The sequence below is a fragment of the Dermacentor variabilis genome, chromosome 8, assembly GCF_050947875.1.
Source record: "Dermacentor variabilis isolate Ectoservices chromosome 8, ASM5094787v1, whole genome shotgun sequence".
Lineage (NCBI taxonomy): Eukaryota > Metazoa > Arthropoda > Arachnida > Ixodida > Ixodidae > Dermacentor > Dermacentor variabilis.
Genome location: NC_134575.1, coordinates 98549246 through 98575511, shown reverse-complemented (window position 1 = coordinate 98575511; position 26266 = coordinate 98549246). Strand labels below are relative to the sequence as shown.

General features: G+C 46.0%; 1 protein-coding gene across 4 annotated transcripts in view; it reads right to left on the bottom strand.

Moving 5' to 3' along the window:
• Positions 1–26266, bottom strand: part of LOC142590433 (uncharacterized) — a 57260-nt gene that overhangs the window by 25879 nt on the left and 5115 nt on the right. The window contains exons 3-4 of one of the 4 annotated variants that reach the window (XM_075702532.1): positions 2930–3136; positions 1569–1668 (exon numbers count right to left, since the gene is read on the bottom strand). The exons of 1 other annotated variant lie outside the window; for it this stretch is intronic. In XM_075702532.1, the coding sequence (XP_075558647.1) occupies positions 1580–1668; positions 2930–3136 (296 nt within the window). In that variant the 3' untranslated portion in view covers positions 1569–1579. Of the gene's footprint in view, positions 1–1568; positions 1669–2929; positions 3137–15554; positions 17755–26266 lie in introns of those variants that run through there. 2 more of the 4 variants (XM_075702530.1, XM_075702534.1) reach the window with 2 other exon arrangements.

Genomic DNA, 26266 nt, shown 5'->3' with positions numbered 1-26266 from the left:
CTATGAAGCTGTATGCTTAGGTCACTAGTGAATATTATCCAGATGTAATAAAATAAACACATTTTTGTTACCACTGCTAACAGATAACACAACTTGAGTTATTAGTGATCACTAGTGATGTGCTGACTGCAATGTTTCCCTACTTTCATGCAGAATAGCGTCATAGATATCAAATGAAATGTCATCGAGACGACAGTACCTAAAATATAGTAACTTGGAGATGTTAAGCTCGAGTCACTAGTGATGACGAATCACTTTGTGTAGTGTGACTGCTGCAGCCATCATTCGGGCACATCTTCCTCATCTTCAGCACTGGTTCCTTGTGTATTTGTTCAAGGAGAATAAAATTCACTTCAATCTTCAATGGCATAAGTGAGTGTCAATAAATTAGTTTTAATCAGTCAACATTCCTAATTGATATTGGAGATATTACAATGATCACTAGTGATAAGCTATCTTCGGTATTCTTGTACTTGCATGCATCATTAGCATTTTCGACCAAGCCATCACTAAGTTGAAAACTCTCAATGCTCATCTGAAGCACTACGGTTTCTGCCTTTTGATTTAGAACATCACCGGACACCAGCAATTGCATGGCGATCATGGCTTTCAGCCACATCAGAATAGCTTCAAGTTTTGGGTGGGCACTGTGGCTGACATTCTTCTGTCGAGATCGGGAAGATTTCTTAGCGGCTTCCAAAATCTGCACCTTGTTTATGTACACTGATATTGTCTGCTTAGAAAGTTCTAATACTTTTGCGACGTCTGATTGCAACAGGTCACTTTGCATTTTCCTGATAATGGTGGCCTTCTTTTCTATCGTCAACAAGCTATGATTTCCTCACTTCAAAGCCTTTGTTGAGTTGGCGGCAGATGACGAAGGCAGTGTCGGCACTATTGTTAACAACTGGCGATGAAACCACGGAAGACAATCGGTTGTTGAAGTGGCTAAGCCTAGCATCACAGTATGCAGCTGAAGAAAACCACAATGCACATGAGAGGCGATACAAAGAGTACCACTGGCCATATGCGACTGACGACTGCCGACAGCAATGAGAGCACAAAGGCACGTGGGAGAGTGCACCAAGCGATGCCTATTAAGGCTGCACCTGAAATGGTAGCTCTGAATTGGCATGCGAGATGTGTGCAATGCTGCTTTGAGGCTGCAGGAAAACAAAATGACAGCGATGTTTGCATTTTCGGTAGCTTCGAACTTGCGATCGTGAGAAAAATTAAGAAAAACTTAACGCGAACAGTTCGAAACATTCAACATTTCCGCCATTATTATACATAACTATATATGGAGCCCATGGCAATAATATGGCAGATTCCTAATATTCGGGCAGGCCCAGAAAATAGGGGGTCTAAAAGATCGGTCGGTGATTGTATCATTATTATGTTGTGAAAAAGAACATATTTGAATTCCACTCACGTGGCAATAATATGGCAGAGTTCAAATACAGGCGAACCTGGCTATATCGAACTTGCAAAAAAATGCCTATGAGTTCGATATAGAGGGTAATTCGATATAAGCCTGCTAATTAATTGGAAGTCATAAAAGCACATACCATTTATGAAATCACTTTATTGATGAAACTAGCTTTAGTTTCGCAAGAAAAAGTCCTGTATTTGCTTCTGCTTGGGCAATTCCGCAGCAACCGCACGCACCTGAATTACCAAGGAAGGTTGGGCTTTGGTCAGTTGTCGCAAAATAAAGCATTCTTGTTCGTAGTTGTCAAAATGAAGAAAGCGTCATCATTTTAGTCATTATTGTGGCAAACATGCAAACTTTGTCCAAACACAAGTTGCGCAAAAATAACATGTCAGGGCTTTATAACTGCATTTGAAAACAATGTGATAAAATGGGTGGAAGCGCAAAGCAAGATTATGGCAGTGTGCCGTATGGTTTCTATGAATAGAAAGTAGAGAGCAACTGTCGATTTTCACTGGAGGCTTTGTTGTAAAACAGCTACACTGTTGACAGTGAACTTGAAGACAGTGCTGATAGAATTCTCTTGTGAGCACCATGGACGAGTTCTGATGACAGCAGATTCAATTCATTGCAAGGCATTTGAACTGCTCACTAGTGTCTCATTTCCCAAAGGGAAAAGGCTTCACTTTTCGCATCAGCAAAGGTGGACAGCACATTGTAACAAGAGTGCTGAGGAATAATAACTATCCGCTGGGACAAACTGTTGGTACCAAAGAGGTCCCATCGGCCACTGCAGTCTGTAAACACAGTAAAAAAAACCCGAAGCTGCTATCGACGGGAGAGGACCAAAACCAGCATTCACCTCAAGACGCGTACGGGTCGTCTGAAGCGATTGCTGGCGGGCACCTCAGGAGCCCAGTGCATGCTGCTCATTGCCTGAGGGCAGTGTTGCGCATGCGTAATCCCGCTTAGTCATCGCCGTCACCAGCACCAAACCTGTCCCAAAACCTGTCCCAGCACAAGAATCCTTACAGTTCCCGTGCTGTATTCAGCTAGCTCAATGAATGAGCTTATTGAAAAAACAAGGTATGTTTTATAGTTGACCACATTATGTTTGAATTTTATTCACATCAAATCCAGAGGTCAACTTACATTCTCCATTGATCTATATTCATGGCCATACACTCGTACACCGATCTATACATAACTAAGACTCACTGGGTGTAAGGTTATCATAAAGCAATGTAAGGGCTACAACAACACCAGCTCAAGACGGCTCTGCATTAAGCTCTGCAATCTAAGGTGCTTTAATGCTATGCAGAGCGTTATTTTTGCATTTTGCCTCAATCAGTATACAGACAAGAGTAAAAAACTTGCTAATTTGTCATCAGCAGCAGAACGTCGCACACACTTGAGCAAGTTGTGCCAAGGTAGCCAGACTTGGCCATCTACCACACACACACAAGCAAGCAAATGTAAGTGCCGGTCACTGCCCACCTGAGGTGGAGCTTAACTGTTCCACAGCCTCCGTAGTCTGCACGCTCCTAGACTCGCTCCCTGGTTTCAACGAACAGCCGACAGATTTGTCAGCCAGAGGCAAGCTGTGCTGCATGCCAACCTCGACCTGACCACCGATCTTTGAAGGGGCATGGCATGCCATTTTGGCAGTGATGCTTTCAGCTAGGCTCATCGCATTTGTGAGGCCTGCAGAAAATAAGTGAGGCGATTGCAGTCCTGTTACAGCATCAAGAACAAGAGGTAAATACAATAGAATAAATACAGGAGCACTTCACAATGCATAGCCAAGGAACAACAAATAACCCTTTCGGTTCAGTATTCCTAAAGGGCTACAAAGGACAATCCACATTGAATACTCGAAATCAGGGCAATCTTTTCTTTGTGGAAAACTAACGACAGCAGAACCTATTTGAGACACTTTTTCATCTCATGCATTTTAAAGCTATTAGTGTAGTCCAACTAATGAAAAGTTGTTGCAACATCCTAAGCTCATTGCAATCAGCCTATTTAATGTCAACTGTAGGATGTCCAATCACCCCATGTCTTGTGCCAGCTGATACCATCCCGTGCTTGCAAATTTTCTATGTCCTCACACTACCTGTCTGCTGTCCAGGATTGCATGTCAATTCCATTGATAACAATTCAGTAGCCCTGATAGGCCGTCGGTTACCTGCCCTACACATTACATTGCTGGTCCAAAGTTAATTTTTAATGCAACAGCATTCTTTAAGAACTTTACCAACTTAGCGGTAGGTCTGTACGTATGTATGTACGACCGCACATGACTTCTTTCCTGCCAACTTGGGTTTGTGTGCACTCTATGGTCAAATGGGTAGAGTAATTGGTTGCTGTGCTGTCCCTGGGAACTGGGTTCAAAACTAATTGCCGGCCCAACTTCAGTCGCTGAGCATGTAACAATGGATATGTGCTGCTCTTCAAAAAACTTTTTATGCCAAGTTGGGTCACTGGGTATGTGTCACTCGGTATGTGCCATTGTTCAATGAGCAGCCTCTCCCAGTGATCTCCAATTACCCCCGTCTTGCCATCTAATTTTAACCTGACTGTGTCTAGGTTGGCTGGCCTGAACGTCATTAAAACACTTAGAAAATGAGAAAACATCATTATACACACTTGTACAGTCATTGTGAAATGTCACACTTATACATTTTGGGGCACTACATTTTCCATAACAAAATTAACATGAGCTGCAAATTCTGGAAGAATAAGATTTGTGCAGGAAATTTACATTTACAGCACTTCCTTCAAAGCCACTGAAGGCCTCGTCCTTTGACGCACTGTGAAAAACATGCAGCTGCTTCAGCCAGCAGCATTGTTGGGTTACAGTCACCAGCTTCTAAAAAAGTTCGAGGCAAATTTTAGTGGCACAAGCATTGAGTGAAACTTCTACTTCTAACGCAGCACTTCCGGTTTACCTCCTAAAACGACCAGGGAGGTAATTCAAAATAAATCAGAAATAATAGAAAAAAAGTAGAACGCAATATTTATGGCTTTCATTATAGATATGATATCATAGCATAAGTTTAGTTACAAGTTGAGCTAGTGAAGTGTGTGGAATAATTGGAATTAATTAGAAATCATTGAGACGACTAGAAACAAAATTCAAAATAAGAAAAATAGAAGAAAATAGCACTATACAATATTCATGGGTTTCATTATATATATATGATATAAGAGCCTAAGTTTAGTCAGAAGGTGAGTTACTAGACTGTCTGGAATAATCAGAATTAATTGGAAATCCCTCATTAATAGACACCAAACACAGAATCGCTGACTTTAAAGACCCGCCACGTGAGCACGACTTTGGCAAAATTCCTGGAAACCCAGAAGTAGAAAGCGAAAGTAATGATGCCACTGATGACATCACATACAAGGTGGCATGATATTTAACCAGCTAATTAATGGAAAACAGTTGCCTCTGAGTTTGATTCGTCCGTTGCATTTGCCTAAAGTTAACCTAAAGAACACCGACGGTGAAGTGCAATTGCCACTAGTAGACACCCAAGTCAAAGATTAGGGTCGCCTAGCATTTTTTAAGCCTTGGTGGGGTGGCACATTGAGTATGTACACATAAACGACAATCACATCATGCCTGCTTGAAAACTCGAAAAAAAAAAGTTAAATGGTGACTGGAAGCTGAAGGTACCGAGACTATTGCTCAAGTGCTGAGAATTCCCACCCAGGCAACTGATGAAAACCAAGCTCTGCTTGCTTAGTTGGAAAAAAGGTGCCCACACAAAAAGCACATGGTCTCATAATTTAGCGCATGTTTGTTGCTGGACCCAACCTTCCTAGCTCTTCGAGACGTGCTGTCTACCTGTGCTGTCACTAAGGTACTGCTGATTAACGATTCTGTTCTCTACAGCAGCGGTTCTTAAATAGGGGTTCGCAATAGCATCTTTAGGGTCCACAATGCCCATGAGCGCAAGTCGAATTCAAGAGAACAGTGTATGGTACATCACACATTTCAATGGGCTGTTATCATATGAATAGATCAGCCTGCACTTCAACGAAGGTGACACTGACTGTAAACAGTCAGAACCACCATGCGGGCTCGCGTAAGATCAGAATTAGTTGGCAGCACAATCACTGGCTCCTCACTGCCAAAGCCCAATTCCTCCTACAGCACCTGACAAACTACTTTCTCATCGGTAAGTTAGACACAGAAATAGATTTTGTCAGTGTTGGTGAACTGCTCCAGCGTCATTTCTGTATGGAAATGCTCGATGAGGTCAGTAGATGAAGGGGAGTGATCAGGCTTGCTAGAGATGCGATTACAGCATGACGACGGCATTTCATGTTGGATCATGAAAACCGCGAAGCTCCAGATTGTGTTTTCGGTCACGGCCTTCATTGGTTTGAAAGCATGCCTACTACAGAGATCAAGTGAATGTTGTAGCTCTTAACACTGTCCTTGCATAGCGCCATGCGACAAAGCATGCGTGACCAATGGAGCTGCTTGAGAGTTTGGATAATCCCTTGGTCCACCTCCCTCAAGTTTCGGGTGGGCATCTTGGATGACATTCTTCTGTTGGCATCCAGAAGATTTCTCAGCAGCTTCCAAAATCTTCATCTTGTTGTTTATGTAGACTGATATTGTCTTCTTCGAGAGTTCCAATTCTTTTGTGACAAACGACTGCGACAGGTCACTCTGCACTTTCCTGATAATGGTGGCCTTCTTTTCCATCGTCAATATGCAACGATTTCCTTGTTTCAAAGCCTTTGTCAAGTTGGCGGCGGATGACGAAAGCAGTGTCGGCGCCATTGTTAACTGGCTATGAAACCACAGAAGACTATCGGTTGTTGAAACGATTGCACCTAGCATCGTGGTATGCAGCTGAAGCGAAACCCAATGTACAGAAGAAGTGATACAAACAGTACCACCAACCATATGCAGCTGATGAGTGCCAACGGAGATGACAGCGCAAAGCTTTATGGGAGAGTGCAGCAAGCGCTGCCAACTATTGAGGCTGTACCAGAAATAGGAGCTCTGAAATGGCATGTGAGATGTGTGCAACACTTGTTTCAGCCAGTTACTATATGCAAGAATTTGGCTTAACCGAGTTCATCTTAATGAAAGTTCACGTATGTCCATACCTAACCTCTTTCCCGCCAACTTGGGTCACTGGGTAGTCTATAGTCAAATGACTAGAGCACCCGGCTGCTGTGCTTAGGGAACGGGGTTCAAAACCAACCGTCAGCCCAACATTTGAGGCTGTACCAGAAATAGGAGCTCTGAAATGGCATGCGAGATGTGTGCAACACTTGTTTCAGCCAGTTACTATATGCAAGAATTTGGCTTAACCGAGTTCATCTTAATGAAAGTTCACGTATGTCCATACCTAACCTCTTTCCCGCCAACTTGGGTCACTGGGTAGTCTATAGTCAAATGACTAGAGCACCCGGCTGCTGTGCTTAGGGAACGGGGTTCAAAACCAACCGTCAGCCCAACTTGGGTAACTTAGCATGTAACATTGTCTACGCGCTGCAAACTTTTTTGATGTCGAGTTGGGTCACTGGGTATGTGCCCGTCTTCAATGACCTTGGGCAGCCTCTCCCACTGATCTCCAATTACCCTTATCTTGTCATCCTCTTTTACCCTGACTGTACCTAGGTTGGCTAGCCTGTTTCCTCTTAATTAGGTCTTTCTTTCTTCAAATTGAGAACAATCCCAGACCTCTCTAACATATGATCACTTCTATTTACCTTATCTCACACTTGTGCAACTTCCAGAATGCTAGGGTCGGCACAGAGTATGAAATCTATTTAATTACTTGTGTCCCCATTATGACTTTTTCAGGCCCACTTCCTGTTATTCCGCTTCCAGAAGAAGGTATTTATAACGCAGAAGCAATTTTTTTTCCATGAAGTCTGCCACATCTCCCATCTTCTAATTCTAGAGTTCATGACATAGTTGCTAGTCTGGCCATTTTGAGCTGACAAGCACAGCGCATACAATGTGCACTCATAATCAAGGATGCTAAAATTACATCACTACACACCGCGGAAACAGCTAAAATTTCGAACTAAAGACCGTTTGCTCTTTTCCTCATTGGCCTGCGCTCCAAGATGAGGGGATGACTAATATCAACAAAAGCGCCTACGTACATGTGTATGCTGTGATGTTGCTCATAGTGACATGTGACCCTTTAAGAATTATTCAGGGCAACATGTGTTATTTGTGTAATCTGTTGTCTCAAGAGATGAATTAAAGTTTAGAGAAATAATATAACATGCAGACCGAATGTCTGCTGTTTGTTTTACTTTGCACCACAGCAATAGAGATGTACAGTCAAACCCTTTTTATAACTACACCGGTTTCAACAATATATCGGTTATAACAACGAAAAGCAGCTGCACCATAAACTTTTGTAAGTTTTCTATGGGGAAATAACCTGCTTACTTCAATGTCCTCATGACACATTATCATTTATAACGATGAAGTATGGCTGCTGGGTGTCCATACCAAAAGGTAATGTAATGCGAAATCCTTGAAAAGAAAGAAGGAAAGATGAAATGCAAGCCGCCCAGTGCTTCTCCCCATGAGAGATGCACACCAGTGTCACGCACATTTCTTCCGTCACATTTCCACCCCTCCGAACACGAACGGACTGCGCCCATAGATCTGCGCTGCGCCACCCTCCGAAACACGACTGGACCGTGCCAACTGCGCTGACAATGCTGCCGGCGCTGCTCCTAGATTGCTCGCTCGGCCCTCACAGTTGGTCCTTTAATCTCTGGCCCTCATTCTGCGCAATTCTGCTAACGGATTAAGTCGCTCGTGCTTGTCTTTGTTCATTCATTACTTTCAATAGATTAAGCGCCAAAAGTGACGGCACACAAGAAGAAATACAGACAGGACAAGGCGCTTCATTACGTTGGTCATTCCTGGCCACATTGCTTCTCAGCCTAGTTTGACTTGCCACCGAAACGGAAGATGGCTGATCAGCGCACTGATCATCCGCAATGCACGACATTGCCGTTGAAAAGAAAGCGCACTGCCATAAATTTGGAAACGAAGTGCTTCTAACCGATGAGGCGATCGTGGCAAACATGCTTGCATCAGATAGCGACGGCAGCGATGGCGCAGTAGGGCAGGCTGCCTCAACATTGTCCTCACAGGAGGTCCTGCATATGATTCAGTCCCGCATGAGCTTGTTTTCGAGAGGGACCTTCCGCTTCACTACATGGAGCACCTAAATGCCTTGGAGAAGGATGTCGGCAAGCTTCGCATAACGCAAGCAAAGCTGACGGACACGCGGCTTTCTTGAGCAAGCCAGTGGGAAGTACGTAGCAAGATGCTTGCGGCAATCATGTCCCAATGTTTCCTCAGCATTTCTCAGGCTGACATACTGCCACGGCAACCTTCCCGCATTTTCTAAAAGGCGCCTTTTCGGGCCACCAAAGCGATGCCTCCGCGGAGTTTGTATGTCACTTGCCTCCTGAAACCCCTTTTTGCAGTTGTTACAGCAATTCCATTCTTGAACAACGGCAGTCACGGCTTGTTAACTTGATCAGAGTGCAAAGGAAGCAGACTTAAATGAGTCAACACAATCGGAAGCCACATGGAGGAACGTGCTGGGGAAAACTGGCCTCCACACCATAATAGTTTTCTCGGAGCAGTTACTGGGTGTAATGTAGAGCAATGCAAGGGATACCTTGGGCCACTTACCACACTCATGCAAGAGAAGCGCCGGTCACTCCCCTCTTTAGGTGATGCTTAATTGTTCCACAGTCTCCGAGCTCCATGCTTTGAAGGAGCACCTGACAGACTACTCAGGCAGAGACAAACTGCACTGCATGCCAACCTCGACCTGACGGACGACCTTGGAAGGAGTGTGGCATGCTGGGTGGCCTCCTCTGGCAGTTGCTACAGGTTTCGTTTGCGATACAGACATACTGTGTTCGTCTCGTGATAATATTGTCCTCGCACACTGCACACTGTGTGTGCGAGTGAAAACATGCAACGGTGAGCCGATGATGGTGGCTCAATCTCGCATGCACAAAGGAGGAAAGGGGGAGGAATCTGCCGTCTTCCGTCGCGTGCGTGGCACCGAGGAGGGGAGGGAGGGCAGTGCTGTACTTCGGCCACATGCAGCTGCGCGGGTTTTATCTTGAACGCGATCTGGTTTGGGGGCACAGCCTAGGTGGGCTGATGGCTCGTAGCTTTGCATGCGCTGTATTCTCGCCGGTCAGTTTAAGTTGAAACAATAGACAGTGCCAAGGTCACTTCGCTCACTGATGCTGCCGCGATTCCTCATGCCAGCGTTTTGACAGCGAGCATCCTCGGTCATCGAGTGTGATGTGTTCATGTTTGCGTGTTTGCACTGACACTATGCTTGTTAACCTAGATAGTAAGCGAACGTTTACAAGGGGGCGTTCTACTCCGGCAGCTGCTGCATATGGCGTGGCTATTCGAGCCGTGCCTTGAATACGATGTGTGATGAGGACAGTCTAGGTACACCGAGGGCTGACAGCTTCGTACGTGCTACAGCACCCATACGCTTGCGATTAACCCGCGTTCCCGAAGTGAAACGTCACTGTCGCTTTTTGTTTCCTCCTCTTGTTTTCGCCTCTGTTCACTGAGGGTGTGTGCCACAGGCCTCCAGTAGGGTGCCTCAATGCGTGTGCCCCCGGGCGCAGCACATCGAGGCACCCTACACTCCAGGATCGGTAGCGGTGGCGGTCACTTCGAATGTTCGTCTTAACCAAAGAGCACGTGTTTGTCTTAAGTGGATTTTTTTTGCATTGAATCTATAGAAAACCTACCAAATGTTCCCATGCTGTCCATTATATGCAAGAATTTGGCTTAACTGAATTCATATGAAAGTTCACTGTATGTCCATACCTAACCTCTATCCCGCCTACTTGGGTCACTGGGTAGTCTATAGTCAAATGACTAGAGCATCTGGCTGTTGAGCTGAGGGAACTGGGTTCAAAACCAACCGTCAGCCCAACTTGGGTCCCTTAGCATGTAACATTGCCTATGCGCTGCTCTTCAACAACAAGCCTTTTTGATGTTGAGTTGGGTCGGGTATGTGCCACTCTTCAATGACCTGGGCAGCTTCTCCCACTGATCTCCAATTACCCTTATCTTGTCATCTACTTTTACCCTGACTGTATCTAGGTTGGCTAGCCTTTTTCCTCTTAATTAGGACTTTCTCTTTTCAAATTGAGAACAATCTCAGACCTCCCTAACCTATGATCACTGCCATTTACCCTACCTAACACTTCTACATCCTGCACTATCCTAGAGTCGGCACAAAGTATGAAACCAATTTCCTTTCTTGTTTGCCAATTAGAACTTTTCTAGGTCCAATTTCTGTTATTCCGCTTCTGGAAGAAGGTATTCATAATTTGAAGGCGATTTCCTTCCATGAACTCGACCAACACGTCTTGTCTAGTATTGGCGGCGAGGGGTTACGGAGTCGCCATCTATCGGAAGCGCTTCGCTGGCGTAGTACGAGGGATCACGCGGCGCGCTCCTCATAGGCTTTGCTGTCAGCGCTCACTGAAAACACCACGTGCGAGCTCTCCCGGACATTTCTGTAAATACTTTCGAAACGAGAGAAGTTTTTTACTGTCTAAATAATAATCTTGGGCAAACTGAAAGCACAGAATCGTTCACAGACGCTATCTCTTTACCGAATACGTACAGTGAACGCCACTGCGCGCGGTCGCTGCGATGTAGTCTCCCGAACCGGCTTCTTGCGTGAAAGGTAGGTAAACGTTGAGAGAAAACTATGTGAAATATGTCCTTATAGTGTTTGTAGCGGAGCGTAATAGAATGAAGCATTGTTTGTAAATGGAGCGTAATAGAATGAAGCCTCAATGCAGCAATCGCACAGATTCGCAGCGACCGACTTCGCGCCTGCATGCTTGTCCGCGCACTGTTTGCGCTTTCGCCGCGTGCGCGTTTTCGCACCATGCCATGAGCTTTAGGCCCCAGAATATGAGCATTTGACAGTATACATGCAACCATTGCTGCATGGGCGCTATCAGAGCTGTTCATAAAGAATTTCATTGTAGAGACTTCGACGCCTACGGGGACTGTGATGTACCGCCACGAGGATTCAATCTTTTTTTTTCTTCTAAATTCTTGGACATTTCAATATTATTTCTCGAGTTGCGTCGCACTGCATGTTTATCGATGTTCTCAGCGTGCGATTTCCCGCTGCTTCTTTTTTGTAATCCAGTGCATTAATTCTTAACACAAACATGACCATATGCCACGCTTTTTTTTAATATGCTTCTTACCGCTTCCTTTCCACTCCAGTGAACTTGCTAGTATCTATAGCATCGACAAGTTCATAGACCAAACCGTCATGACATTAGTCGGGCAGCTAGCGCACTCGGGCGAGCGCCTCAGTGCGCCTTTTCCGAAGATCGCAGACCCGGCGCCGTAGCAGAAATCTTCCTCACGTCTGTGCTAGCTGCATACCCGAGTTGTAGCCGATGACTGCCAGTTTTATGTTTCGCGAGCCAAGCTTCACGCAGCTTGTCCTGCGGCTACGTGTGAATAAGGCTGACATCGGGCTCCATTGCGTACGTCCGGCATTGCGGCACCGAGCAGTAGCCTACCATGTTGCGCGCCTTCAATAGCGTTGTAAAGAAGACTCCCGAAGCGGGAAAATCTCGCCACTAAATGAGGACCGCAGCGCTTACGAGGAAATTTAAACTCTCGTTTTCAGCTCTCTTCGGCGCTCCAGAAGCAGCCGACGGGTCCGCTATGTCCACGTGATCCCTAATAGCACGTCACGCCGACGGTGGCGCCAGATTTTCCAGTGGTGGAGCTCGAGGCCAATATCTGTAATTGATGCGATAGTGGCCAGTCGTCCATTCTCCCAGCCAATAAAACTGTTCTATTTCTCCGAAATTACCACTGGAGATTGGAGAGTAGGCTTGTGCTACCTGTAATCAATGTAATTGTAACAATAGCTGCTTTAAGTTTTATTAAGATGACTGCTACCCATTTATAAATACTATCGCATTGTAGTGACGGCGAACAACCAAAGTGGCATAATGCATTGGGCAAACCTATGCCCAGCAAAACCGGTAACACTCAACACAATGATAGCAACACGCACACTTAACGATCATCAAAATATCCCCTGCGGGTCAAGCGCATCGGCTTTCATACATGATTCGTTGAAGGTTCCATTTGTATCGCTGGTGCCTTCATGCCTTCAAGGAAGTATTACACAATTCGTGTCGTGCATACAATCTGATTACACAAGGTTCGGTGACAACAAACATAACTACCGATAACATTTGAGACACTCCTGAACAAAAAGGTGTGTCTTAAGCTGCATGACAATATTGTACGAGAGATTGGCCTGTGAAAAACATTTGCCGAAAACGAACTATTTATGCGGATGCATATACAGTAGAATTCATCAATGTTGCCCGCTATGCCCTTACGAATTAGAAACACTACCCTATATTCCCTCTTATCTGGAAGATCTCTGTAGCAGAAGACGTGGCTGTTAGTCAGCTCTGTATAAGCTTGCTGTTTTTCTAACCTCATTACGGCCAACAATATCTCAGGCAATGGCTGATACATAATACATCAAAGAGCCCCACAAGCTAGCCTCACTTGAGACTGTTCATATGTTAAATGTTGCCAGGTTTAATGTTCAGTAGCAGCCTGTACAGATCCAGAGATTCTTAGAACCCTCTTCCCCTTAGCACGTCTGACCGCTACCTTGGTCTGCAGCTGCACTGGGTACAGTCAAGGACACATTAAAATGGACCGTGGCTAAGGCGGCCGGAGCGGCTGCGGGGCCACACCATGGCGCTGCTGTCGAGCTTCATGTGCTCACAATGAGAGCCCCCGAGTGGCGTCGAACTTCTCCTCCGCACCCTTACTATCGCGATGGTGCTTGTCATGCTTGATAAATTTCCAGTGCAGTGTTTGGCTGCTCTGCTGCTGACGGTCGGGACGAAGGGGCGCATGACTTGCCAGTAATTCAGCACTTTGCGCTGTCACACAGTAGCGGACGGCCCCAGGCCATCAAGCTGTCACACTGTGAAGGAACCAGAACCCGATTTTTTTTTTTTGTCGGCGATTTACAGTTGCAGACACACAAAATGAAGCAGGACTTAAGTTCAAAAATGCAGACCAGTGCCAGCTAGTGAAAAGGGCGCCTGGTGTCAAGACGTCTGCTCTTGCATGCACGCCCTTTTTAGCTCGCAGCCTCTCCAAACCTTTAGCATCGGCTTAGCGCTCTTTAATCGTAGGGAGCAGAGCAAGATGGCGCCGCTCGTGTGCCTGCATTTACGTACTGGTGTCCGCAGTATAATGTCGCTCGTGGCGACACATGACTTCGAGAATTATTCAAGACAACATTTGTTATCTCTGCGATCTGTTGCTTCAATTGACGAATTGAAGTTTAGAGAAATAAAAAACATACAAACGGAATGTCTGCGTGTTTTTGTTTTACTTCGCACCGAAGCAAGAGAGATGTACTTCTGCTTTGTCTGCTTGTTCCCACGGTTGTGCGGTCACATGCGCAGGTACCGAAACTCTGCCATGTTCTACTGTGTTCCAGCGCGTGATCATGCCCTGCGATCTGCTTCTTCTGCCTCAGTATTAGGATAGCACTGAATTATGCTACCAGTACGGTTTCCCTACACACAGCGCGGAAAATTTGTGTGCTTCACGAACGAGAGAACAGCTCGCGCGCGATGTTGTCACAGAAGTGCATAGCAGTGAAAAAAAAAAGTGAGAAAAACGTATGCATCACGCGATCCTCGAGGTCCGGCATGGGAGAACGCAGGGAAGGAATTTTGCTTGCGGAGGCTAGACGGGGCGACTCGGGCGAGTGGAGAAAGCGTCTTGCTTGGCGGTATAGCCCGCCTGCAAAAATCATGGGTTCGCAGCACTGAAATATTTCTACCTCAGCTATTGATGAGCTGATCTGAAAAATTTTTATGGCAGAATGCTCCCTAGAGGACACGTAAGAACTTACAGCATATAACGAAAATTTGCTATGGGGCCTGGTGAGGGGCCCTTTAAGGTGCCAACCGTCACGTGGAGCGCAAGCTGGGCTTGGAGAACAATCACGCCCCCGACAACCTATTCTGGCAGCGCATCGGACATTGCAGTTACAGCAGCATAATCTCGCACTGTTCCCTACGAATAAAGAGTGCTAAGGTGATGCTAAAGGTTTGGAGAAACTGCGAGCTAAAAAGGACGCGCATGCGAGAGCAGACGTCTCAACACCAGGCACACTTTTCACTAGTTGGCACTGGTCCGCGTTCTTGAACCGAAGCCATGCTCCATTTTATTGTGTCCTCGACTGAAAATTGCCGACAAAAAAAGAAGAAAAGGAAAAAAAAACATCGGGTTCTGGTTCCTTGACACTGCGGTGCTTTGATTACCTGCGGCCAGCCACTACTGCACGACAGCGCAAAGCGCTGAATTACTGGCGACTCTACTGGCATTCTACTGCTGGCGAAACTATTGGCATTCACGCGTCTCTACGTCCCGACCGTAAATAGCAGGAAGGCCGAATGCCGCACTGGAAATTTGTCAAGCATGACAAGCACCAGCACGAGAACAAGGGTGCGGAGGAGAAGTTTGACGTCACTCGGGGTACTCTCATCGTTTGCGCGCAATAGCAGCGCCGTGGTGCGGCCCCGTAGCTGCTCCGGCCGCTTAAGCCATTGTTCATTTCTATCTGTCATCGACTGTACATGCTGCTCTTCACTTTGATGCCAAGTTGGGTCACTGTGCATGTGCCAGTACTATTGAATGAAACTCTGACACCACTTGCACCACAAGGTATGTGCTATTGGGTATGTGTACTCTTCATATTATTTATCATATAAAACACATAACCAACAATTGTGCGCCAATCATAAGATTGCTAATGACATTAAAGTCACCAATCATCTCAAAAGAATGGATGCACCACCAATTTGCTTCTTCTTCACCCCATTAGGGCCTACTTTTTTTCTCCACTTGCGACCCCCCAGCGTTGAGTTCTTATTTATACCAGGTTTAACATCTTCAGACTGATCTATCTTGCAAAAAAGTTACAACTTTTTTAGAGTGACGATAAAGTGGCAAATAATATTTTCTGTAGGTAAACATGCATTGTTTATTCATCAATACACATACAGATGGTTTTGCATAAATACTTATAAGAATAAAATAATAAATACACCGACATAAATATGTTCCAATTCGGCACTCACCTACGCTTTGTTCAGGTGCTTCGCAGCCGCACTCGGTACGTGCTGCTCTTTATTGAACCACGTTGACGCCAAATTGGTTCACAGGTGTGAGCACTTTTCATATTACTACTTAACATAGAATCAACAATCGTGCACCAATCATCGGACTGCTAATGACATTAAAGTTGCCAATCATCTAAAAAGAATCGATGCACCACCAATTATCTTCCTCTTAAACCATCAAGAGTATTTTCCCCCCAAATGTGAACCCTCAGTGTTGAATATTTTTACTGTAGATTTAAAATCTTCAGACTAACAAATTTTGCAGAAAGGTTATCTCAACTTTCTCAGAGTGACAATAAAGTGACCAAACCTATTTTCTGCAGGTAAACGTGCATTTTTTATTCATGACTACAGGTGGGCTTGCATTACTACTTATCAGATTCATTTTTTAAATATAGAGAGGCTAGAAAGCAACATAGAGGCGAGAAACAGTGACGTGCTCCCAGGGCTCGGTGATGGTGAAAAAAGGTTCCTAACCCTTTTTCCATTGATAGGCATGGCCACTGGATCCAACCTTCATGACGACAGAACTCCCAGTTTTCAGAATCATCAATAGCGTTACGGACCAGTAGTTACGATAAAGAAGAGGCCAGCAGTGTGAAGATGACGTCAATAATTACAGACTAGTAGTATGGGCTGTTGTCTTTTGGCAAAGTGCAGCGTATTCATTTTGTAAATAAACTTGTATGTAGCTTCTTGTCTGTGACTTTCCATGTAACATATTTGGTGGAGGTAGACATGCCCTGTCCTCGTCATGGGGCTCGCAGTGGATGGTACATCGAGCCTTCCGTCATGGCTCCCGGAGATGGCAGCTCGACTCAACCGGCTCTGACACCTGCTGCAACTCCGACGAGCCACATCGCACTCTCCACTCGTGAGAGTGGCGTATTCTTGGAGAACGATGGGGAAGACGTCCGTGACTGGATCAGCCTGTACCAACGTGTCAGCAACAATAACCAGTGCGACTCAACTGTCATGCTTGCCAACATAGTATTTTACCTCGGTGGGTTGCACACCTCAAGTATGGCTTAGGACACACAAAGATGAGCTCACCAGTTGAGATACGCTTAAACAAAAGCTGCAGAACCTGTTTGGCAACCCTTATGGTCCACAACTTGCCGCTGTTGTGCCTGAAGATCCCTCAGAACAAAGGATACTTCACCGGCAGACATGTGGCTATCACAGGTGCTGATCCCACCTCATTGTTCACTCAAGGAAGCTCAATCAGCATCACCTGAGTCTTCCAGACAGGCAGTCATGCTCCAGGTCTTTGGCTTTCGAGCATCCAGAAATGACAGCTCACTTCAAGATAACGTCACCCTCTCCTGACCATCACGAAGAGGTCACTGACTGACGACAGGGTCATTGTCGAGAACTTCTGGGGAAAGGCGTCAATGGCCGGTACACAGTTTGCTACGTGGAAGCCTCGTATTGTGCAACATTGGAGACAAGAGAGCTACCGGAAGGGTGGGACGTTGGGAACGGATGGTGGTGAATGGTAAAGCGTTTGTGATTATTCTGTGAAATCCCTTGACGAGAGAAAGAGGGAAATAAACAGCATAAAAAGTGGACTGGGACGGATGCGACAAGGAAGAAGCTCGGACATACACACTCTAGCATGTAGTGCGCTCTGAAAGTTAAGAGCCGTGTGTATAAAACTCAACCATGTACTTCTGAATATAAAACTTTTTCTTGTTCCCGTAACTGTCGCTCGGAACCCTTCTTTCTCCCAGCACCTGGCACGGCACCATACATGGAACCGACCTTACAATACAGGCAGGCAGCTTATGAGATCGATTGGCATTGGCTACATTGGTGTGGTGAGTGCTACATGTTTGCTTCTCTTTTCGCCAGACTCATAGCGCAGGCAATCCATACTAGTGTTTGGTGTTGTTAGTTATTTTATTACATACACCAAGAGTATAGTGCCTCGTGGGCTAATTGCTAGTGGGTAAGAAATACAGGGTGCTTTGTGAGCATGGAGAAGTTGCAAATCCAAGAACTCCTTGAAAGTCATGAGCAGATGAACATTTCAGTTGGCCCTGCGAAAGGCAAAAGGTAGCAATTAGAGCTTTTGCAGAATGAGGAGAGGAGTTGGGAGGAGGCTGGAGAGGCCAGGAAAATTATTTTGTAAAAAAAGAGGGTGAAGAATAAAGAATTCTGCAGTTTCCTAATGATAGCGATAAGGATGGGCTAGCTATTGCCTGATGTTTGCTCTTCATGTCACCAGAACTCTTGCTAGTACAAGTAAGCAGATGCTAGGAGAGTATGCTTGTGTTTTCTGGTAGGCACTGTTTTGAGAATTCACCTTCCTTAAATAGCAAATTTTAGTTTTAAGGAAGGGTGCATCTTGAAGGCAAACAACTTCACCATGGAGAAATTCAAAGCGCAGGACCTGCTTCTAATTTGCTAGGAATTGGGCATTCTCGCCAGCTCCGCAACAACACAAGAAGCAGTTATCGGCGTCATGAACGCAGATGTGACGGTCAAGGAAGCTGATGAGGCTTGGGAAACCATTGTTGAAATAAAGCAAATGACAGAGGAGTGCAAGAAGTGCGAGCGTGAAGTAGGAGAGAGGCGCGAACGTGAAGAAGTAGAGAGGCATGTGAGGCACCAGCGTGCAGAGGCAGAAAGACAAAAGCGTGAAGTAGAGAGGTGCGAGGATGAAGAGGCAGAAAGGTGCAAACATTAAGCAGAAACACATGAGAGGCGTGTGCAGGAGGCAGCACAATGGCACACTCTTAAAATGGAAGAGCTTGAGCAGAAACGTCAGAAACTTAGATGGCAAACAGTGTGATGCTCGCTCCAAACTTTTAGGGCAGACCTGGATATAGTTAATTTTCTTGCCAGTTTAGAAAGAGTGCATGAGAAAGAGGGTGTCAGCCGGGACTTGTGGACCAAGAGATTACCAGCACTAATCCTGTTCAGTATCGCTGTTTCATGAACTGCTTGTCTGAGGACAAAGTGTGAGACTACAATAGGGCTAAGAAGGGTTTGTTCAAACACTTCTGTCTAGCATTTCAAGCCAACTTCGAAGGCCAATAAGAGAGAGCAGCAGAACTCGCCAAGCATTACCGCACGCTCAGATGTTTCTGGAATAAGCCGTGATAATCAGAGACAAGTGACAAAGCAGGATATGGTTCCGGGAAGCCAAAGGGTAACAAGTATTTCCATAGGAATTTTAAACCGGAGACTTCAAATTCCCCCAGCACACATCAAGAGAAAGAGGGTCATGCACCTGAAGTAACACAAGAAACGGAGGTGCCCCCGCTGATGGTGTACACACAGAGGCGCGGAAGAGAGTTGCGTATTACAACTGCAGAGGAAAAGACCACATAGCCAGGAGCTGTGAGAAGCGGGTGGTATTTGTCATAACTCAGGACTCCGATAAGAACCTGCAACCATACATGGGACAGCTTTCACCGAACAGCCAGGTGTGTATGGAGACGGCAATTTTGGCCAGCCTGCCAGAGCAACTAACCAATTGATCATCGAATAGGTCGGAGCAAGCGCTGACGAATGGAGGAGAACCCTTCTCCAATATGGGATCTTTCAGGGCAAAAATATGGAAGGAGACTCGGAGACTGATAGGCATATTCCCTATTGCGCAACAGTCAGAGGACCATGGAATGATTCCTGAGGCAGCTGAGCGCAGTGATGAGTCACACATGCTGGTAGCCGGAAGCATGGGGAAAGCAGTAGACAGCGGCGGTTTTTCCGCACAAGAAACGGAGGGCCCATTAGGCGAAGTGTGTACGGAGGCGGCAAGTTCAGCCAGCGTGCCAGGAAAAGTTGCCTATGGCTGTTCGCATATGTCAGAGCAGATGGTGAAGCAAAGGGATAGGCCCAAGATGAGAAAGGCAGACGGGGTAAGGAGTATGGAACCAAACATCTGAAGCGACAAGGCAACAGAGGCAAATGCACGAAGGTCAGGATCCGGCCGGAGACTGTGAAAAAGGTAAAGGACGGTAAATCCCCAGCTTAGGCGTTTCCAGAGATCGACATGACGCACGTTGCAAAAAGGAGAGCTTCATGAAGGTTCAGACGTAGTAACAGTCACCTAACCGCACTGCAGCCGTCTCTTTGTAAGCAGAGGGACAAAGGCAAGCGTCCTGTAGGCTGCTGCAAGGGCCGGTCACTCACGCGGGCAAAGGAAGGCAAATGCCTTGCACCTAAGGCAACAGTGTGTGTGTGGGTCTGTAAATGTAATCTTCTCTCAGTACACTTGGAGGCTGCTGTCCTGTTGTGAGATCCGATAGCGTGAGGAGACGACTGTCGCAGCCATCTGTAATGCTGCAGTTGCCAAACTTTGGGGGCTTTACCAGGCTGTAAAGTGACAGCATGTTATCCAACTGGAGAAAAGTTGGCATACAAGGATGATCGTTTGGACCCCCAGCTTGACGAATAGTGCCATAAAAGCATTCCAAAATGTCCTGGTTGAAGCGAGACGTCACCACATATTTGAAGTGGCAGACTTCGAGTAAGTAGGTAGTTAACACTATTGTATACAAAACTGTCACTCGAAGTCCCTCAGCCGTTGACTCCGTTAAAAAGTGTTCCTTTGGGATTCTTCCTGCAGACACTTCTGTTTCCCAAGAATCGAGCCATGTGGAGAAAGACTTTAAGACTTCAAAAGTCCTTCCTGTCTGGCCTTATGCCTTGTGCGGGGAAACGCCTGTTTAATGCATCAAACAGATAATTGAACTTCACGGTAAACTTGACTGTTCCTTGGCTGTTTTCCAGTCCAAAAACACCTTGTTTGGAATAGTACTGTAGGCCATCAGCCACACTTCTACTGAAGATCTGTGTCGCCAGCTCCACCCAAATTTTTTCTGCATTTGTAGGGTTCAGGTGGGCAGATGACAACTTCAGACACACGCGCAAGCAACCTAGATTACTGGTGTCTGCAATTAGTAATTTGTCATAGTGAGCCCAGAAGATGCGGTCTTCAGCAATCTGAAGAATTTTTTGCATGTGCAGGCGGTTTCTAACGCATCTGATCAACTGTGGGGCATCTGCAAAGACGAACACCTTGCGATCATCGTCAAGAGGATGCATAAAATAATTGATAGGATTTTCCAACTTGCCACTCACTGAGTACTCTTTTCACATCCTGTGGTTGGTAGCAGCGCCGTCACAGACCAAAGCATCAACGAATGCCCCTGCCCGTTCTAAAAGTATTGCTGCTTTCATGACCACACAAGCGAGGTCAGTCCCTTTTGTTGGGCCTTTACTGGCGAAACGGCAACCGGCTGAGAGTGTGTGTCCCCAAAAGAGCGGAACATGAAAACAAGTCTGTGGTCGGCTAGTTGTTCTTTGCATGGCAGTGATTCACCGAAGTCAGTGAACCCAGAGTACGTCATTGTTCTTGAGTGAACAGTCATCTCTGGCTGCACCTGTATTTCATTGAAGACAAGAACACCATGGCGCTGGTATGAATCCTTCGTGGCCATCTTTTTTTTGAAATGCAGCAAAGAATCTCTTGTCAAATCCACAGTTGACTTGAACCATGCTCATGTACTTCCCAACTGTCGAAACATTTGGAAGAGGCAGAATGTCATTCTCTCGCAAGAACTTGTAGGAGGTCAGACTGCGTATGTGGAGAAGCAGGCACATCAAAAGCCATGATTCACTGTAATGCTGGTTCCTTTTAGTGGTGGCTCTGGCCGCTGACAAGCACTCTTCTATGAGCACTCGCTGAGCTGGTGATAAGTCAAGGTTGCTAAGTTTTTCTTGCACAGTTGCATCAGACATTGCGCTCAATTTACTCTGTTCTTTGATTAATTTCTCTTTCATTCTCTTCGTTCACTTTATCAGTCGGCTCTTCAACTTCATCACCGCATATTTTGCCCTCCTTAAGGCTGCCATTTGCCGAGGGCTAGATGGTATGCGAAATCGCTGGTACGGCCTGCGCTCCTGTTTCTTCCGAAGAAGCATCTTGTAGTGAATGTGAGTGTATTCGGCAACCTCTCACAGTGACTGCAAGTTTTCTCACTGGGTTCTAGCCACATGGATGATTCCCTGTGCCTCCAGTGGCCGGATACATCGACGTAGGCATTCTTTGGGTGTACGTCAGGGAAAATACGTCTGCCAGGGTCACCTTTGCAGACACTGACCTTGTCGATTCGGCGCAAGGCACTGTTCAAATCGCTTAGCGTTGACAGCTTACTCATAATTCCATGTTTTTCTGGAGGTATAGCTTTACCCATAATAATCACACGGGCATTCATCTGGTCGTCGACTTCAAGGTACTTTTTCATAAACATCAAAGCAGGCTCGTTGGGCCCACAGGAACTTCCGGTCGAAACTTTTTCAAGATGAAGAAAAAACTAAGCTTTTCACACTAGCCATGCCGACCCTATTGCAGGATCAGAATATTGTAGACAGCGTGGCAAGACAGGGATTTTCAAAGAGCGCATTGAAGTTGATGCTGTTACCGTCATGCGATGCTGCACTGAAGTCTTGAATTTCTAAAGGTCTTGTAGACTGCTGAGCTGCTATGGCTAACGTTTCCTTGTCCACCCGAGAAGTTACTTGAGCTCTTGTCTCTTGCATGGTGCATACTTTTGCCTGCAGTTGTTGTGCTTCACTGCCTTCAGGTTTCGCTTTACGCTTGCCGTCAACTGGAGAGCGTCCGGTGTTGGCAGCGTTAATCTGGTTCTGGCCGCCTTCTGTTAGAACTTCAGTTGCTAACTCCAGTAGCTCCTCATTTACTACATATTGCTTTCTGTTTCTTCCTTTTCGTTTGTGTTTTCTGCCTATTGCTCCTTCTTTCGGAAGAGCTCTGCAAGCGTCAGTTGTCACGGAACACCATTCTTTGAAAGTGAAGTGTGAAGAAGCAGAAAAATTACTCGGCACAGCATCTCTAGCCAGAGAAGCTCTTCGGGTCGTGCTGGCTAAAACAATTCCGTTGTGCACTGCCGTTCATGTTTTTGTCACATGCACTGGGTCGAAGTGCTTCTCGCACACGTGGTCGCCTGGTTCCAGGACTTGATCTTCACACTGTATGGCATCCTGCCATGCTTGCAGTCGACTCTTCTCTTTAGGGACACTGAACATCGATACTTTGTCTTTACACGAGTCATAGCCGCTCTTGCAGTTTGGAAAGAAACACTTTTTGTCCATAGTGCGGTTTGATCCGTCTCCGCCAGACAACTCTCTTCTTACCTCTCTTGCAATTCTGTTTATTCCTATTTTTCCATTATTTGCATTATTAAGCACCTACCGAGAACAAGGATGACTAATTGCTCAACTGTAAAGCACACTTTACAACAAAAAGAGAACTTATCATCTGTCTGCACCGCTTTTCTGCGACTGCTACCAGGCTTTCTCAAATGCCGTCTGCTAGAGCAAGCGACGCGACCGCAATGTTGGAGGCATTATCGTCTGTTACAGTGCCAGAGGAACTTGAATGATTATAGTGGATGAAAGATGCACTAAATAAATTAGTTTTCATTTCTTTCAACGCATTTTACGTGCAGCTATAACTATTTACCTTTTCGAATTTCTCGCCTTTTCAGCCTCCTTATGTGTGTTGTCGTGCTACGCTGCAGACGTGAAACACAACCATTAGTGAGACCCGTTTCTCCCTAGTGGCCCCCGCGTCGTTGGATCACGTGTTCTTACACCGTGTCCTCAGCCCTTTTACACGTCATCCACTAGGAACAAACGGGTAGCCGTTGCAACTGATTACGCCACCTGCTACGAGTGGTGCCAATCGCACGGGCTCTCCTGACCAGTTGGGCCACTGACGTTGCACTTTTTCTTGTATGACATTATCTTGCTCCACGGCGCCCCGCGACAGATTTTTACTGATAGTGGTCATAACTTTTTGCCGAAAGTTATCACCGACATTGTGCGTTCCTGCTCCACACAACACAAGCTGACCACCTCACACCATCCTCAAACCAATAGACTGACAGAGTGGCTGAACCGTAGCCTCACAGATGTGCTGTCCATGTACGTTTTGAAGGACTGCTATGCTTGGAACGTTGCCCTTCCTTACATTACATTTGCCTATAATTATTCTCGGCATGACGCTGCAACAATTTCTGTATTTATTGTAGGGTCGCAAACCAACCTTGCCCCTGGGTGCTGCATTTCTTTCTGAACCTCCTCGACAGGCGAGTATGCACAGTGCCATCGCCTTGGCCAACCAAGCTTGCCAACTTGCCCGTGCTTGACTGATGGCATCGCAAACCACTCAGCAGCAACTGTACAATGCCTGCCATCGTGACGCGCAGTTTTTCCTTGGTGTGCATATGTTCCTGTGTTCACCCTCTCGTCATGCTGGACTTTCAGAGAAGCTCTTTTCCTGATAGACAAGGTCCTGCCGAATGCTCCACCAGGTGACGCCAGTGATCTACGAAATTGCTCCCATCAGCTCAATGTCACCCTCTACTAGGTCATCCAGTGATGTGCATGTCAGTAGGTTCAAGGCCTACTATAGTGCTTCTGAGCCTGGCCTTTAGTTGCACTGGGTTGGCATGTTTACTGACGAGGGTAGTGCTATGGACAAGTAGTTAAGATGTAGAAGAGGCCAGCGGTGTGAAGACATTGATTAGAGGCTAGCTAGGGTATTCATTTTGTAAATATACTTGCACATAGCTTCTTGTCTGCATCTTCCCATGTAACAATACTATTGAATGCGAGCTCATACTTCTTCCAGTCTTCCAAATTTGCAGCTTCGTCTCAAGCAACAGGGTGTTGTGCTCTGTCAGCACTATCATTTACAAATTGGGCTGTCTGCTGCTTTGGGCTTGCTTCTAGGGCAAATTTTCCAGATTGTTTCTGCGCTCACCGAGAGAGAGAGAAATGGCAGAAAGGGGGGTGCCAAGGCACCACTTCACCTTTCACTTTTTGCCCTTTTTCGTTCACTGTCTCCTTCTCTCTCCGGATCCATATGAAGTGCCATTATGAGTGATGCAGATGCAATGCAGCTGGCGCCTCTTGCGCCAAGCTGCGATGCTTTCCTTGGCTTTGCAAAATGCACTGAGCGGAAATGGTGGCAGATTCGAAGTCTAATAGGCAACCTTTCCACCCTGTCTTAACAATGTTCGTTTAAAGGGAATTTAGCAATACAAATGTCAAGCACAGTCTGAAAACATCATCCAGAAGACATAACTGATGGTTGTGTCTAACGTGCTATGATAACATGTCGTTATATGGATTTTTAAAGCTAAGCTTTCTTTGCATGTTCCTTCGAATTTTTTACTGCTGCTACTGCCTTACAAGCCACTTCGGGCAGTGGATGAAAGTGTGCATGTACATGGCAGGAGCGAGGTAGAGAGGAAAGGTGATGCAAGAGGCTCGTTTCAACTTTTCCATTGTGCCACATTTAGACAACGCCCTCTGGAGCTCTCTGGCCATCACCAGATAAGCCTCTTGACAGCTGTAGTTATCCTTGAGCCCCCGAAAAATCATTTCAGTAACTGCAGCACTTTTTTTACTCTTCTATTAACGCGCTAGTCCCGAGCAGAGATAGATAGAATGCAGAAGATGGGTAGAACCAACGCAGTTGTGAAACAACTGAATAACAGCCTTGCCACTCTTCACTCCCAGTTTCCATGCAGAGTGGGGAGAGGAAGGTGGGAGAGGGAAAAGGTGACAAAAGAAAAGCAAGAACGACAGCCCTTGCTCGCAAACTAAAGGTACAATACTTTAAATTTCTGCTATTTCTTAAATATAAAGACCACGCACATTTGCCAAGTGGACAACTGGCATGGGGTGCGTACACGCCAAGCTTTATTACATTACCGTACGGTCTAGGCAACAAAACAGAAGCAGCAGCATGTGAAATCAACCCTTCTGTGCTCGCGGTGGTAGCTTCTCGACTACGGTCAAGGTCGCAGGTTCAATCCTGACTGCAGCAGTCGCATTTCAACCAGAGTGAAATGCAAAAATGCTTCTGCATTTAGATAATATAAGTGCATGTTAGAGTGACCCTGAAAGAATTTTGACGATTTTGTAGAAATTTGCTGAGTTGTTAGAGTTGGCACTTGTGATAATGTGCACTTCCCGTATCAGTATCGCCGACCGCCACATTCCTGTTCTTTTTACAGTGCTGACCAATTGTCCCCATGACCTAATCCTCGGACTCGACTTTCTTATGGCACATTCAGCTTTGATCGACTGTTCTACCGGTACCCTTCGCCTCGAACTTCCTCTACTCACGGACATTCGTGCCGAACTGCCGAACAACTTTAGTCCGACCGCTTTCATCTGCCTGCTGCCTAAAGCTTTGATTTTCATCGATTTGCTATCATCTTTTCTTGTGCCCAACTGCAATTACGGCGCCACACCTGTTCTTGATGTCCTTTTAACGCGCAATATCACTGTGCCCCACTCCATCGTCACCGTCGCCGATAACCGGACATGTCTCCCCGTCGTCAATTTTGCTTTGACAAAGGAAGTTCTACCGCAAGGCATATTGGTTGCAACACTGCATGCTATAGGAGATGACTACGTCACGACGTTTTCAGTTGACGTCTGCTCAGATTCTTCACCATGTCCACAGATGCTATTCGCCCTGATGCAACATTTCGTCCCATGATT